Source organism: Pygocentrus nattereri, chromosome 21 (assembly GCF_015220715.1).
Source record: "Pygocentrus nattereri isolate fPygNat1 chromosome 21, fPygNat1.pri, whole genome shotgun sequence".
NCBI classification, from domain to species: Eukaryota; Metazoa; Chordata; class Actinopteri; order Characiformes; family Serrasalmidae; genus Pygocentrus; species Pygocentrus nattereri.
The window spans coordinates 24893324-24910048 of NC_051231.1; the positions used below are offsets into that span (position 1 = coordinate 24893324).

At 40.9% G+C, this 16725-nt stretch overlaps 1 protein-coding gene and 1 long non-coding RNA gene across 3 annotated transcripts in view; one reads left to right on the forward strand and one right to left on the reverse strand.

Annotated features, from left to right (window-relative positions):
* Positions 1–16725, forward strand: part of cdh4 (cadherin 4, type 1, R-cadherin (retinal)) — a 324747-nt gene that overhangs the window by 204081 nt on the left and 103941 nt on the right. For both annotated transcript variants that reach the window (XM_017712252.2, XM_037532428.1), the window contains one exon: positions 9504–9698. In XM_017712252.2, the coding sequence (XP_017567741.1) occupies positions 9504–9698 (195 nt within the window). The remainder of the gene's footprint in view (positions 1–9503; positions 9699–16725) is intronic.
* LOC108436049 lies at positions 3681–6562 on the reverse strand. The gene is made up of 2 exons (XR_001858492.1): positions 6315–6562; positions 3681–4516 (listed from the first exon to the last, which is right to left on the reverse strand). It is a non-coding gene; the product is annotated as an uncharacterized LOC108436049 (long non-coding RNA).

The window sequence follows — 16725 nt, forward strand, 5'->3', positions numbered from 1 at the left end:
CCTGCTACGACGTCCACGGAGGCAGGCGGGCCCGGAGGCGCGGCGACTGGCGGCGCGTCCGGAGGCGCGGCAACTGGCGGCAACTGGCGGCGGGTCCGGAGGCGCGGCCACGGGATCAGAAGTGCCGCGGGGTGCGGCCACGGGATCAGAAGTGCCGCGGGGTGCGGCCACGGGATCAGAAGTGACCGCGGGGCGCGGCCACGGGATCAGGCTTTCGGGCTGGGGACCTCTGCTCCAACCTGGAGGAACAGACAGACACTGGACCCACTCGGCCGTTCCCAAAGTTCACTCGAGCGATAGGCAGCTCGCAGTGACGCTTGCGAACGAGCCGAGTCCCACAAAACGGGTCATCTGAATGCTCCTTCTGTCTGACCCCTGCAGTGGCGCTCAAGACGGGCAGACCCAAGGCGCTTACCTGAGCTCTCGTCGCCTGGACACAAGGCGGGAAGGTCCTCCGCTTTCTTGCGGGACCGACGAGACGCTCGTATTCCCTCAGCGCCAGGGGATTTGCTGTCTCCGGCTTGGTGGCGTTGGGACACGGCGAACTCGGGCTGCTTTGAAACAGCCGGAGTTTCGTCCCAACGGGACAACCACATGCCGGAGTCTCGCTTACCTGCTGCGTCCTGTGGTGGCCAGTCTTTCTGTAAGGGGGAGCGAGGAGGCGGACGCACACGCTGAGATAAGCGAGATTTATTATGGGCAAATCCAGGGTCGTGGTCAAAACAGTCCAGGGTCAATGAGCCAACACGTACAGATCTAGGGTATGACATTACAAAGACCACAACCAACACAAACAAAGACCAGGTACAACGATACAAAGACTGGCAAACGCAAGGGGCAAACACAGGGCTTATATACATGGAACAACGAGGGACAGGTGAAAACAATCAGGGGCAGAGTTACACAGGAGCACATGGACAGGACTGGGAGGGGCCAACCGTGACAGTACCCCCCCCAAATGCATGCACACCGAGGCGTGCCACACAGAACCGAAAACAAAAACACAAGAAAGCAAAACCCAGAGGGGCCAACCGTGACAGCCAGCTAATCAGCACAGTGGTGAAGTACAATTATCAGTCTTAAAGGCACAGTAAAAAAAATCAAGTCCTAATGGAAAGTGAGTGTTCAAATGTAGTAAGCCTTCAGGAGGACCTGGATTCATTCAGGTTGCCTGTCAATTCAAAACATAGATAAATACAGACCAATCAGCAAGTAGCTCAAAACATCAGCTGTAAATTGCATGGCTATGAATGTATTTAAATCTATTTTCTTAAGATCAGAATAATTTTATTTGTCTGTCTTGCAGTTATATAACAAATTGGAATGCAATATTAAGCATATTGTAACATAGCCATAGTATAGGCTTATATATGACCTTAGTTGGCCAACATTACCAACATGATCAATCTGGCTATCTAATATAGTTAAACAAGTAAGTAATTATTACGAGATAATAAGTCATCATTAAGAGATACTGAGTCATTGTTTTGACATAGTGAGTATATCAATATTTTGAGAAAGTTAGTCATTACTTGGAGATACTAAGTGAATAGTTAAGTGAATAGCCAAGTGAAGAGAACGCAAGTTATTATTTTGACTTACTGCTGCGAGAAACAGAGATCACCTACGATTTGGGATATGGGGATGGTCTTCCATAAACAAAAGCACGAGATGCCATGTCAAAGCAAAAGCAAGGTCACATCGGTTTCTGATGCTCTGATGCAGTTGGTGGTGACAGCTTTGATTATAATTTGGCAATTCCCAAACTTTTTTCTGTCTGTAGTGTCCTGTTGGACACTAAACGTCCTACTGCATAACACCTCTAGCTCCATACATATATACATGTATAATGTCTGTGTAATAAATATAGATTGATACAACAAAATCAGTCCTTCTTAATATTAAGCAAGTTATTTGTACATGCCAAGAACTGCCAAGAACTCGTGAAGGTACGATTTTGCAAATGGCATTAACATCTTAACAGTTCGGTTTGCCAAGGTGGGACACTGCATGCAATGCTATCCATAAATCTGCAGTGAATTTGATTAAACTCAATTCATTTGATTTAACTCAATTAAGCTCAGTCCCACTAATTCAGTAAGGCTCTCTCACTCAGGAGTTGGTAAGCGGAGTACAGGGGTAGGGTTGCTTGTGCCGTCTGTCTCAGGGAAGTGCAGGTGTGACTGCATAGTCAGCTAATAAAATGAAATAAAATGCAAATCTTACCTTTTTTTGATGTACCCCAGATGGCAAACAAATGTCGTAAGTGGATTTCAAGGATGTAAAACAAAACAAAAATACAACAGTACGTAGGATATGTTGTATTTATTTTACCTATTTGTTTACTTTCTCTGATACCTCTTCATATTCTAGAGGTCCAACATTCTAGAACTGAATTGGTCCCATCAGGCAAGACACCAAAGAACTGCACGGCTGATGCTAATCACCAGAAAGACAGACTGATGTAACTAAAGAAGTTGCGCTGTGGGAGTTTTGCATTGTGCTCATTAGCCATCAGTTTTGTCCCCTCTGTTAGAGTTGAAATGCACAAGATGCTCCTCCTGTCCCTCTCTCATTCATCTATATCGCTTTCAGTGTCATGGGGCCTTTTTTAAGGAATGCTAATACAGCTAAATGTGAAAAGCAGTAGGGGCCAGTTAGCAAGATATCATTTGCATAATGCTAACTGGCTACCATTTATAATTCATGATGTAATTATAGATGGATGGTCATTTGTGGTCTTGATGATAATTGTGTCCAGTGCCTAGAATGTAAATGCTAAGATTTTACTGTTTACTAAGATGTTACTGTTAATGAATAAAGGTGAATTGATTTATTGTCAGCATAATTAATGTATGGATGAATTTAGGGTTAGGGTTATTGTAAATAACTACAGTAATCAAGTAATGTGGAAAATTTTGGAAAGTTAGTCGAGTAATCAGAGTTTTTTTTTTTTACAAGAGCTCAGATATTTAAACTGGACCGCACAATAGGCTTTCATTGATTCCAAAACACAAGACACAAAATGCATGGAAATGGGTCATGGTCAGTCATTTTGCTTGTCGCTACGGCAACACCAACAGTAATTGGTAGTGTGAAATGTCCTCTGTTTTGTATAATTTTTGCAAAATGTAATTGTTAAGACCTAAAGAAACTCATTCAGGGTGGTTTGATGTGAAATGTCCCATTCTAGAGAAATTCACTGCGTCACAATTGTTCACATTGGTGGTGATGGGAACCACATGTCTGAAGACTTCAGTACCTCTAAAACTACATCACAAAGTAATTGCATGAAATAATTATGAATATGCTACCTAATGTAAGAAACCTTGTTTTCAATAGTTTTGTGAAAACATTTTGCCCTGAAATGTGTTTAATCTGTTTATTTTAATCTTTTCATGGTGGAGAGGTACATGAGGGCACCACGAGTCAAGATAGCCCCAAAAACCTTTACCACAGCCTTTATTTCTTTTGACTATTTTATTACATTTATTATGTTACTTTTAGCAGCTTTACCCACGAAAACTCAGAAGATATGGGTAAGTTCAGTTATAGTAAATAAAATGGCTAGATTTGTCTGAATTATACAGAAATTTTGAAAAAATCATTTTGATTTCCCTTTTAAGAGAGCAGCAGGATAATTTAAAATGTGTATTATCATCATTTAAAGGGCCAACAGATAAAGATCAAGAAGGTACACTTTAATGAGGTTTAATCAGTTACATAGTTTAGTCGTTCCTTTAAGTCAAAATACTAAACCATTCCTTAAAGCAAGAACTCGTTGGTAGTAGTCCATTATTTAGAGACAGTTACAAATGGTGATGCTTCAAAGGGATGCCTTCACATGAGGCCTGAAACATCAGTCGGAAAGAGAATGAACATGCTCCGCTGGTGTGTAATAGGAAAGCTCCTGACAGTGTTGCATGTGGAATAATTCCGCCCGGTGGAACAATAAGCTCCAGATGTGTGCGGCAGGGCTGCGGGCTGACTGATGCCCAGACGGGCCTCTTCTTGGCTGGGGAGAGGAGGGAGAGCCAGCTGGCTGGGCTGCTGCTTCTGGAGCACTGGAGCTGGGGGGAGCTCAGGGCAATCCAGGCAGCCATTTCACACTCACTGACTCCTGAATGTGTGTGTGTGTGTCTCCTTGGCCTTTACAAACACACACACACACATATGTACATTTCCTAGCTGTCAGCTGTGGCATCTCACAGCACAACGGGCCTGTTCTGGTTTATTTTTCCTCGCCCTCCTTTGTAATCATGGTGCCGTTTGTTGGCCTGCCAGCAGAATAAGTCTTTTCATTAGGCATGCTGTTGTAAGTCGCCGTCTCGTGCTGGCTTTGCCATGATACGATGCATTAGCCCGCTCTGAAGCCTGGCTAGGCCCCTTTTGGCAAAGACGCTTGCAGGAATGCAGGGGGACAAGCCAGGGCGAGAGATGATTGGGTGAACACGGCCTATTATCGGTGTTGTCCCTGTTTGTCAGTTGAGGCTGCTGCTGCTGCTTCTGCTATCTGCTGTGGAGAGAAAGAGAGGTAAAGCCAGAGAGAGAGAGAGAGAGGGAGAAAGAGAGAGGTAGAGGACAAATGCTCAGTGTTAATGAACAGATCTGGGTGGAGAGAGATAAGAGTTTTATCAGTGTTGGAACACATTGGGCCAGGGCTGCATGGCTGTGTACACATGATGGAGCACTGGAGCATCACTGTGACACTCCTGCAGAGTGGACCATGGCCTTAGGAAGGTCACACCAGTGGACAGCCACGGTGGAGCCTCGCTTCCATATGGCAACCGTGATTGCAGCAGTTCTGTAATAAAAGCTATACAGTACCTTATTAGTCTTAGATAGTACTTTGAATACTTTGCTACTTCATAGCAAAAAAATCACAGATGTTGTGTGACTTATTACCAATATAATGACATAGGAAGAGGCATTTAAAGTGCATGAATAGTTGCAGGGTCAGAGGGGTTTCTGAATGGTGCTGGATTGCAGCAAAATCCGTCACTAACAAGCGTATGCCACCTCGCATAAGGTCATTATTGATAGCGCAATAAAAAAGCTAGCTAGCGAAATGCTATGCAGTGTCACATGCATCTACATGCTTAAGTAGATTTTTTGGTGGATACTTTTCAAAAGTACTAACTTACTCTACATGCAAGGGCTAATGACAGGCCTGCTGTCGATTGAACAGTGTAGATGAGCGCACCATCGTCCCCTGCTGTGTACTCTGCCTGCACAAGGCATTCAGTTGGCTTAGAAATTTCATACTCCGTTTGTTCCAACTCCAATTGGCCTACGCTTGCAGCCACATTTAGCTTAAAATTTCTCATGGCTGTCCCCAGATTTTCTCTTTACACAATCAGGGGGGCCAGACGGTGCTAGCTTACAGGGCCTTTTTGGTCAAGTAACACAGAGTGAACCACCTTATGTTTTAGTATAAACATATTCCCTGTGATTAGGGCCCAGAGCATATCTCAGTTACCTGTCAATATTGGCTGATATAAAGGTGCCCGTGGGTTTTTAATGAGCAGACACTGCTTACATGAGCAAAAACATCACTTTATAGAGACTGCTAAGCTGACAGACAGTTGGTTGCTTCTGTTACATAAATACAGTCTGAGCTGGTCATTTCAAACTCAAAACACGATGGTTAAAATGGCAAAAACAAACTGCATTCAAATCTAACCTTTAGCCTGAGGGCAAGAAGCATAATCCGTGCAAAGACACACACACACACACACACACACACACACACACACACAAAGGTGTTTTTTAAAAAAAAAGATAATAATGAAATAAAATAAGAGCTACCACTAAGAAATCTGTGAAGCAAAAGATGTGAGTTTGCTGTTTGAGTTTAAACAGAAGGAAATGTGAAGTCATATTTGATATTGCACAGTTGACAACTGATGATCAGCACTGTAAAACTAAAACAGTCTTTTTCATCATTAACCATAGTCGAATATTGATATCATCACTGTCCAAAAAACATATATATATATCAGTCGGTTCCTGTTTGTTATATGTGCATTTTTAGCTGCAGAAACTAATGTTGCAGATTTTTGTGATTCTTTGGGAGAAGCTGTACTTTCATCTTAATGGTATTGTCTAGTACAATGAATGCTCATGTCTAAATGTGCCCCAGACACAAAGTTGCACAACATACAAAATGTTTTTTGCGCTAGTTAAAATAATGCAGCTTCCCAATAGCAGATTGTCCTGGCAGACAACTTTTTCTTAGAATCAATCTTAGTCAAGGTCTGAGGGCAGCTTTTTACCTGATGTGCTAGTGCATAATGTCAAGAGTAATATCTCACCCTCACAAGTCAACTTGATCTCTAGCTGTCTTTTTCTTTCTGCTCCATCGTTCTTCTCTCTCCCTCTCCAGCTTTCTTTCCATTTCACCCCTTTCACACAATTATTCCACCTGCCACCCATGAAAAGCTTGCCTGCAGCCCATCTCTCTTCCCTTGCTCTGTGACACCACCCCTTCTTACTCTCTCTCTCTCTCTCTCTCTCTCACACTCTCTCACTCTCTCCTCCAACAGCAGATACCAGCAAATGTTGCTGATGAGCCGAGGTGAAGCGGAAGAGATTTTATCAGCGCTTCACATCTGCCCTCCTCCTCCATCATCCCTCGTTCTCTCCCGCCCTCCCTCTGCTGTAATCATCCAGCCTTCTATCCCCTGAGCCAGCCCCCAGCCCCTGCACTCAAATCCAGCACACCATGAGGAATTAAAATAAAAGGGAGGAGGGAGAAAATACACTATGTTTTCTCAGACTTGGCTCACGTATTGTGAGGCACTCCTGCTGACAAACTCAGTTTTTCTGGCATTGATAGGCTGACCTGACTGCTGATACTTGATCTGACAGCCAGGGACAGACAGAGAGAGAGAGAGAGAGAGAGAGAGAGAGAGAGAGAGAGAGAGAGAGAGAGAGAGAGAGAGAGAGAGAGACTTGTGCAAGTGAGCTGAGAACTGGTTTGATTCTGAATTACTTTGTACTTAAACAGCATCACTATCATAACAAACCCTCTAGATATGTTTTGTTTTTTGTCTAAGTGTCTTTTTAATGTAAGCTGCCCTTAATGTTGTATGAACATTTATTCTAAACTTAATTGGAACAAAATCTTGATATGGTAACATTAATACACCTGTTTACTGATAATATCAGCTGATACTTACATCGCATGGTTTTATTGTTGTCAGCAATAACATCTGGCAAACAGTTGGTACAAACAGAGAAGCTCATTGCCACCACTGTTACAACATTTGTGTTATTTAATGTTTTGATACTGTTTCAACTGAGAAAATTAATTGGAAAAATTGTTATTCATATCTGTCAGTAAAGCAATGTTTACAAGGGAATTTCACAGGTTTTTCAAAACGTCTCATAATTCAATGGCTAAGATGTAAACAAACTCATTTAGAGTTTGTAATTTGATGTGAAACATTCTGTTCTAGAGAAACCTGCTCAATCGGATTGTTCAAGGTGGTGGTGAGAGGAACCAGATGTCTCAAGAATTTAATTCCTCTAAAATGTACTTTTTAACACTCAGTTCGTTTTCCAGAAGACACATGTAGGTTCAGTGTTGGTCTTGGATAGTAAATAAAATTGTTATATGGTTTAAGCTGTAGGAACCCTGAACTCTGATCACCACCAGTGTAAAAGCATAGGCTTTTCACCTCTTTTCATGTTTAGCCCCAAAAAATCAGTAAAAGTATCAGTCACAAAATGTTCAGATTGGCCAGTACCTGTTTAATGCATGTTAAAGTTAATTCAACATTTTTTTTCTCCTATAAGGTTACTATTTGGAAGATAGAATAGTGTTACAACATGGGGTTTTGATACGATGCAGTATGAGGTTTTGTTATTATAGTGATGATTATAATTATTTAACACTGCTGAACACAACCCTGCTGAACACTGAACCCCACAAAGAACCCCAAAACTCACTGCTGTACTTGGCCATATCATAGCGGATGGGACTAAACCTTGTATCTTCATTTTATTGTTGTTGTTTGTCATATTTTGACATATTTTTGAAATCACCAACTGCCCTTTAAGTTGCATTTCTAACAGCATTAGAAATGGTACTTGAAAAAATTATTTCTCCATTAACTTCAATCAAAAGTTAAGAATATTTTTGCCCTTTTCCTGTAAAGGTACCTTTTTGAAAGTTATGGTGTCTGAAACAAGACAGTGAAGCATCAGCCTGTTCAACTGGTCGTCTCAGCCCTCTCCTTGGCCTTTGGATCACGTCAGGGTCACCACCGGCTGTACTGTTTTCCTGTCACTGTTATTGAGGTGGCATTTTATCAGTCTTCTTCTGTTTGGTACATGGCCATGCACTTGGGGAAAATGCCATAGCATGCGTCACTGTTGAATTGCTCTGTCATATCAGCTGGCTAGCAAGAGCTCTGCTGCGATTTGTCACGCTGATTGGCCCTTTGAGTGGGAACCCCATGGCTGCCTTAATAATCCTTCTCTTGGACACAGGTGTTCTCATACCGAGCATAGATTGTTTTGTAGTCTCGATCCTGACAAGGGCAGTTACAGATGACAAGAATGACCATGTGATGGTTATAGTAGAAAAAATAGGTGTTTGTTCTGGGTCTCACGTTTCATCTGATGTTTTAGAGCGGTGCCGACACCCTTGTTTGTATTAGTGATATCAGTTTTCTCCTTTTGATGGGTTGCAGTTGTCTTGATTTTCCTGCCAATTTGGTCAGTCAGTTCCCAGTGTAGTACATCCCTTGTGCAACAATATCACCCATCCGCAAAACTCACAGATGCTTTCTTCTAGTACATCTGAAGCATGTAAATGCATCTTTTGAACTACAGGCATTGTCTACAGTTGCCTTAACACACTGGGAGGAGAACATTAAGCACATGTCACAAAGAGCATTTAACCCTGAAGGTTATGTCTGATTGGCTGGTTTATTGCTTAGCAACAGTGAAAACGGACCCTCCTGTTTTTCTTCCTCATGTAAGGGCAGCTCTTGCCACTTGTGTGTTTGAGGATTCTTATCCACAGATGCACATGGTTGTACTCCTGAGATTCAAGGAGACATTATTGATCAAATTTAATATCAAAGTGGTTTTGCATTAATAAAGTACTGCTACGTTATGCTAAAAGAATGTCTTCAAAAACTGATGAGCGTTTAATTGGAATTTTTTTTGCTATATTTCAGTACTGGTAAACATCCCAATTTGGGATACCATAGATATGTTGCCCACCATTAACTCCAAATAAGGTATTCATTGTGCATTAAGGCACAATATATATATATTATATTTAAGTATTGAAATGCTCAGAACTGTATTGCTGATACACCATTCAATCTCTTCTTCCCATCTTTTATGGAAACCACTCAGTGATCAGCAATCGGAGTGAGCAGAGGGGCTTATGCTTTGCATCCATCCAAGCTCAAATGACATAATTTACATAAACTTATATTTTTGCATTTAGATGTATAGTTACACCCCTATTTGTGTTTTCACAGATTGGCGGCGAGGCTTCTTTCCATCTGAGATCCCACCACAACCACTACCCCAATCCTAGAGTCATCACATTTCCACGGCGACACCAGCGAGGCTCCTCCACCAATGGGCTACGTCGACAGAAAAGAGACTGGGTCATTCCACCAATCAATGTGCCTGAAAACTCCAGAGGGCCCTTCCCCCAAATGCTTGTCAGGGTGAGTGACAGCTGCAAGTGGCAGCTTGTGTAGCAACTATAAAGCAGCATCAGAAATCTTGCAATATCTCGCTTATTCTGACCATACACTAGAAGACTTTGAAAAGACTTTTGAAAGACTAAAGTTCTGACACCCGCTCTAATATTGACAGTTTATATTTTAATTTAATATGATTACTGTAGATATTAATATAGACAAATATTGTAATATTGTATTGTAGCAGATTTGCTATTTTTACAGAGATTTCAGGCACTCATGCCTGCCTTCTCCCTCTATCTCTCTCTCTTTCTCTTTTTCTCTCTCTCTTTCTTTCTTTCTCTCTCTATCTTTCTATCACGCCACACACCTGCACTTACTCGCAAGCGCTCACGTGTGCCCTGGCACGTCACTATTTGCATGAGCCAAGACTTTAAAACTTACAATAATATTAAACACGGTTGATTTTGTCGCAGCTTCAAGACGAGAAAAAGACTGACTTAAGACCACCATCTTGACCACCTTTCACCAAACGATCAAGATGACACAAGCGTGACGTGACTCTAACAAGACTCTCATGATTTTATTCTGACATGGATATTTGTCTGCAACAGTGAAATCACTTAAAAAGTCGTTTGGTGTAAGGCCCGCATTAGTGGATTGATCTAAAACTTTGAATGGAGCTCATAAAAGCTCAGTCATTTATGGAAGAGTTTTTACAGCGACTGTTCATTTCAGTCACAGAAATCAATAAAATAGAAGCTACATTAATAATTTCATGCTGAACTGCACAATACCCTTTCTATAGATTCTCAAAACAGGCTACTCAGCTCAGCAAAATTCACATAGTCTGCCTGTGAATTATCATTATAAGAACAGCCCCCAGGCTTTCAATACTTCCTTGCCTCAGACTCAGACACGCACTTGAGAACTGTGGACCCACTGGACCCTCATTCTGGTGAAGTAGCAGGGGACTGGAGAGGTTTAAAGCACGGCATCACAGGTGAATGTTGTCAAGAGCTCCCATTCAGACAGAACTCCAGTGTCTGCCATGGAGAGCTCTCCACAGGTAAAGAGAGGCCTTACATGTATGTACCAGAGTGAAGCCTTGACATGGAGGAATAATCACTGATGGGGTTCAGCACAGGGCACTCATCATTCTGCTGCTCAGACAATGATACAGCTTGGTTTTCTCACAGATGGGTGGGTTGTGTAATCGAATGTGGATTATAATCTCTATATATTCTTTACTTTAAGTTTGGAATCATTTCTCATATTAAATTGTTGTTAATTTAGTCGTTAAGCTATTTAGTGTTGATTTCATAAGCAATAGAAAATATTTTCAATATTGTTACATAATATTCAATATTTAATCATTTCTAGGGATATCTAGTCATTAATCGATATAGATTGTGCTGTAGGAAGTGTTTTTCTTGTAAAGTTGTCTGCCTCGAGATTTGGTCTATATTTTGTTGCATTACAGTCTAACAAGCCAGGCTTCAGTTTGTTTTCAGAGAGTCTGGTGTGCTTTGTCATGTAATATGGCGAAGAACTGCCTACATGGACAGTAAATGGCTGACATGGAAAATAAAACACAAAACCAACTGCAGCGTTTGTATGATGTATTGGAGCAGCCAATTTTCAGAAAAGGGCTACATCAAAAGGTATCTAAAGGAAAGGAAGCGGTAGATTCTAAATGCTACAAAACCCTATTCAGATTGGATTAGTTGACCTTGGAGACAGATTCTCAGTGACAGTGAAAGAGTTTCTAATGGCTTGTATTTTCTGCGAACACAGATATTTGTGTCATTCATGGACATATGATCACAAAAAACTAAAATTTGATGATAATCTAGATAAAAAGTAATGCTTTGCAAGTGTAGTTACCATTACAGTCATCCCTATTCATAAGCCTTTCCCGGTTGACTTTATTTTCATTCTTCAGCTGCTAAAGCTTTCCCAGTGTAGAGAGGAAGAATACAGAGTTCTACCAGGTAAATGGTTGAAAGACTCTTCTAGTCCATCCATCATTTTGTGATTCGCGAGATGTTTTAAATGGATCTGTGTGGAACCTAACCTAGGAACCTAACTTTGGTGAGAAGCATTGGTCAAAAACCATTTTTCCTGAAGCGAGGCGATATTTGCTTGGAAAATCAAGGAGATGTATATCCGAATGGGACTAGAATTGTCAGAGCACTGCTTACTCTGGTGAAAAATTGTAGGTAATTTGGCCTGTAATTTTTTTCAGCAGGAGAAAAACACAGGCATGGCAGGGACAGAAATAAAATCACAGAATAACACCTGTAAAAGAGAAAATTACTCCAAGACCCCATGCAAATTGAATTCCTTCTCAGTCAGGCTAAAGAAAACTGAATAATGTTTAAAATGTGATGCTGTGAAGTTCACAGTTTTTCGATCCAGTGATTACATTCTACTGCAGAAAAGCCATCACAGCATGCAGAACAGGTTTACTTAACTGTTTCCCATTGGACAATTTAAGAACACTTGCAAGGAAAGACATGCGGAGAGCGTGATAGTCATGATAGTTGTGTCCAGATTAACGGACAGTAACAATCGGATGATCCATGTTTTGATGTGAGGATATGTTTTGTTGAGGACAAATGTAACAGAATTTATTTGGGTTGGGGATTCAAGACCCCTGCCAGTTTCTTTCCCTTGCTCTCACTCTCTCACTGTGATCTGAAAAATATGCTGCCCTAGATTCAGTTTTAGAAAAGGTTCAATCTTTTTTGTTAATAATCAATAATTAAAACATCAGTAAAGAAATACAATTGAACCAAACACAGATGTGCAGTTGGTTGGAGTGTTATGTATAGAGAGTGTGGAGGCTCAGCTCTGTCTTATCTGTCCTTCAGGCTCTCAGTCTGAGCTGAGCCGTCCATGGGCAGTCTTCATCCTCACCTACTCCTTCCTGCCCATTTGTACCTCTCAGATTACACGCGGGGATTACAGCAGTCTCTTTACACACACATACACAAACCCAAAGAGGCCAGATTAACCACTAAAGCTCAAGACACCCACAATGATGGAGCTTGAGAGCGTGAAAGGAGTCTGGAATCCGCTGGAAAATGTTTTCGATAACCTCGTCCTGACCTTTGCCATTTAAGATGTTTGGGCTTAGTAGACCTCTCTTCGTGGATGTTTACGTGTAGCAGGTCTTCTAAGACCCTGTTTTTGGTGGCCATTTCGCAGCTGGATTGGACAGGATTTAGGTTGTAAGATGCAACATCCAGCTACCAACGAGAAACACATTGAAAGCACATGATTATATTTTCAAGCAGTGGTTTTAACTGAGGTTTTACACATAATAGTAAACCAGGCCAAACAAGGCCAAATATACTATAACTAATTTACTTCATCAAAACAAGTAATATAAGCAACACTCTTTTCTCCCTTACTTAAAGGCTATGTGGAAAATGTAATGTGGAAAACCATGGAACATGTAATTTTCCTTGACTTTTTTAATTGAAAAAGTTTGATATAGTTTGTCATCATGTTTTTTCAAACATCCCATTCATACAATCCATTTATTTTTGCTGTTGGAAGAATAACTTCTTAGAAATAGAAAATAGAAAATACCTCTACACTCTGTAAGATGTTCATGATAAATGAAAATGGTCCAAAATTACTTGGGAAAAAGTCATTTTACGTTATCTTTCATCATAACATTTATATGGAATATTTTCCTTCTCCTATAAAGTTACCAAGTTTTGTCTCAATAGCAACAACATGGAAAACCCATTTAAAAAAATAATTTTTGTGATGTCACAAAAAACAAAATCAGTTTTTGCCATATACATCCATATACATATACATCCAAAAGGGGGCAGAGAATTTTTCATTAAGGTGGAGAAACCATGGCACTAACATTACATAGAGCCTTTCAATTTCAATTTTCAAGCTTCTGTATTGGCCCCCACAACTCTTGACATCTTTTTTCCTCTTGCTCCAGCAAGAGCCTCATGTAGTGAAGTTCACTGCAGTCCAATTTAGCAATTAACCTTTGGAGTGTAATTACTTCTTTTCATCAGTGCAATGAAGCATCTTGCTTCCCCAGTATGAGGCACACACACACACTCCTCTCTTCTCCCTAATCGAATAGAGCGGGGAGAGAAAATACACGGCTATGTCGACTAATCTAATAAACAGTGCGACGTGCATTTATCATTGTTTGCACTTTGTTTATCCCCAATTACCTCCAAAATAGAATTCCAATAAAAGCCCCCCCAACACCCCCCAATGTCCCTCCCAAAATGAAAGCGGTGAATTCATAATTTACTGCCTACTTCCAATCAATCTGCACTGTTTCCCCCACCTCCCCCACTCAGATAGTCCATTAGCTCAGAGATGAGCTAGCGAACACAGTGTGCCGTGCCAAAATCAGCCAGCTTTTCACTTTGGTGAATACGGTGGGTCCTTGTAGGATGAATAGGAGGGTGATGCTGCAGATGGGGACAGCGGCTTTAAGGACTGAAATAGTCTGAAAAGTCGAGCATGGAGCTGGGTCTGCACAATATGGGCAAAACACCGTATTGGAATTAATTTGAATTTGCCATTCTTATAAGCCAATGAAAAATGATAAAAGACTGAAGAACTTGGTGTGGCATGGACTGGAATGCAACATCTGAGACTGAACATCTGCCTTTTTCTTGCATAGAAATGTACCTGCTGCAATATCAGTATTGAAAAAAGCAATATTGCGATAAAGTTTAACGAACAATTTATTATTCAGCTCTAGATAGAATGGATGGAACGAGTGGCTTAGACAGAAAGTTATACTCATTGCATGGCTTTGGCACCCTAAGTTGCAAGCTCCCATGGAAGATAACAATTGTTAGATAGCCTATAGCATTATACAGACAATACACACAGGTTTTAATGGTCAGACATTAAAAACTTATTTTATTCATGGTTAAAGGTACAGTATTGTGAACAAGTCAGAGACTTGGTTTTTTCAGCATCAAGCAAAGACACAAGAAGCATATATTTAACAGAAAATTACACAACAACAACTAAAGTATTTCTGTATTCAATGTGTCCACCTTTTGCCTTTATTACAGCTTCGATTCATTTTGGAAGACTTGCTTTGTTTTTTAAGGAAATCTGCAGAATTATTTTTATACACCTTCAAAGTTCAGTCTTGTAAGTTGGTGGTATTTACTTATATTCTTATACATACAAATCTGTTGTAGTCAGTTAATCTTTAAACAGTGAGATCTGATTGTTCATTTTAAGATTGTCTTGCTTGTTAAGGTTTCAGTTTTTGCAGTGAATGATGTAGAAGCAGCCGGACAAATGAATGCAGTCATGCTCCAACAAAAGAGAAAAGTATAAGATATACAGGATTAATTTTGAATGTCTCTTCCCAGTTAAATCTCTCTTGAATGTGAGGTTTCTTTGGGAAAAACAGTAAGACCTACTGGTTGAGAGAGAGAGAGAGAGAGAGAGAGAGAGAGGCTACAGGGAAAGATGAAGAGTAGCAGTTCCCAGTGGGTTTGAGAGGTGAGAGGAAAGCGTTAGTTTCAGGTCGTTTGACAGACCTGTATGACTGCCACCCCCCCTCTACTCCTCCACGCAGTTTCTCCATCATCGCTCCCGGCAACAGGAGCTGCATCCACTGAGACTGAAACGCTATGAGAAAGTGATGGAAAGAGGCAAAATTACCCCTGCTTTTTCTTATTATTAGGCTGCACATGCTACGCATGCAGCATAGGTAAACTGAAAAACCACACTCAGTGCCTCCACATCCAAAGTCTAAACGCAGATAATTGCAGTGCAGAATAAAGACCAGAATATGGAACATGAGCAGTCCTTGGGCATCACTACCAGAGAGCAGGCGAGAGTGCTTTGGGTTTCATGTGAACTCATGCTATATGAAGGCTAAACACCCACACAAGGACGAAATCCAATTATAATCGAAGCAATGTGCCGCGTGATTACAGTTCCAGACCTCAAGCGGCATTTCAAGCGGCAGACATAATCAGATCACGCTTGTTCTCTGACTAAAGCCATAGGTAACCCACAGCATTAGCGCATTAGCACTTTAGCGCTGGTGTAGGTGTCCAGCTGGAGCTCTCACATCAGCCTCCTAACATAATTAGAGTCAACAAAAACAACAGTTACAGGGTCAGCTATCCACAGGCTTTCTGTACACTTCAAAAAGGACCTGCAAGTGACTATAATTCATCAGCCTGCCTGGAATATCCATATGACGTTTCCAAGTGTGGGAGCCGGCCTCCTTGTAATTACAGTAATATGTAACTTGTCTGAAGAGACTGAAAGTTCTTTCTCTTTGAATATGTAAGTGATGTAGAGCTCTATAGGCACATAATCACAAGGTAAAGAACTTGAATTGAGTTAATGCATCACTCCACAGCTGCCACTGCTGAGCACATGAGAGTATGTGTGGGTGAGTGGGAGGCTGTAAGTCCTGGGCCTTTCTAAATGACATTCCAATAAGGATGCTGACCGTACTTGGCCATGTCTATTATGCTAAGATTTTGCTTAAACAGGAAGAAAGTTTATTTTACCGAGACTTCCTGGCGACCTTATTTAAAGTAGCCCATTAGCAAGTTCTATTCTGATCACACCCACACGCACTGCGTATCAGCAGATATACAGAAGATATATTTATACACATACAGCATGTCTGTAGGCAAGTGCTGATGTATGGACTTAAGGACTTGGCTAGTCACTGTGATATAAGCAAAGGTGCCGGTAGGAATTTTAGGCCTCACCTCAGTTCCATTGGCAGGAACGGTCACCACATTAAAATGTGCCAAAATTTTCATAACAGTTCTTTATTATTAGCTTTGAAATTTCAACTCGTACTGAGCAAGCAGCATGTTGTGAATATGACAGCAATATGAAATCATAAAATATTTACTAATTAATTGCCAAATAAAGAAGCCTGAAGTGGACAAAAATATTTTCTGCCCTCTTTTATTCAGAAGCATGTCCATGAACATCACAAATAAATAAACATTCAATTCACATAACATTTGTTGAGATAACTTTTGAGAAATGTGGA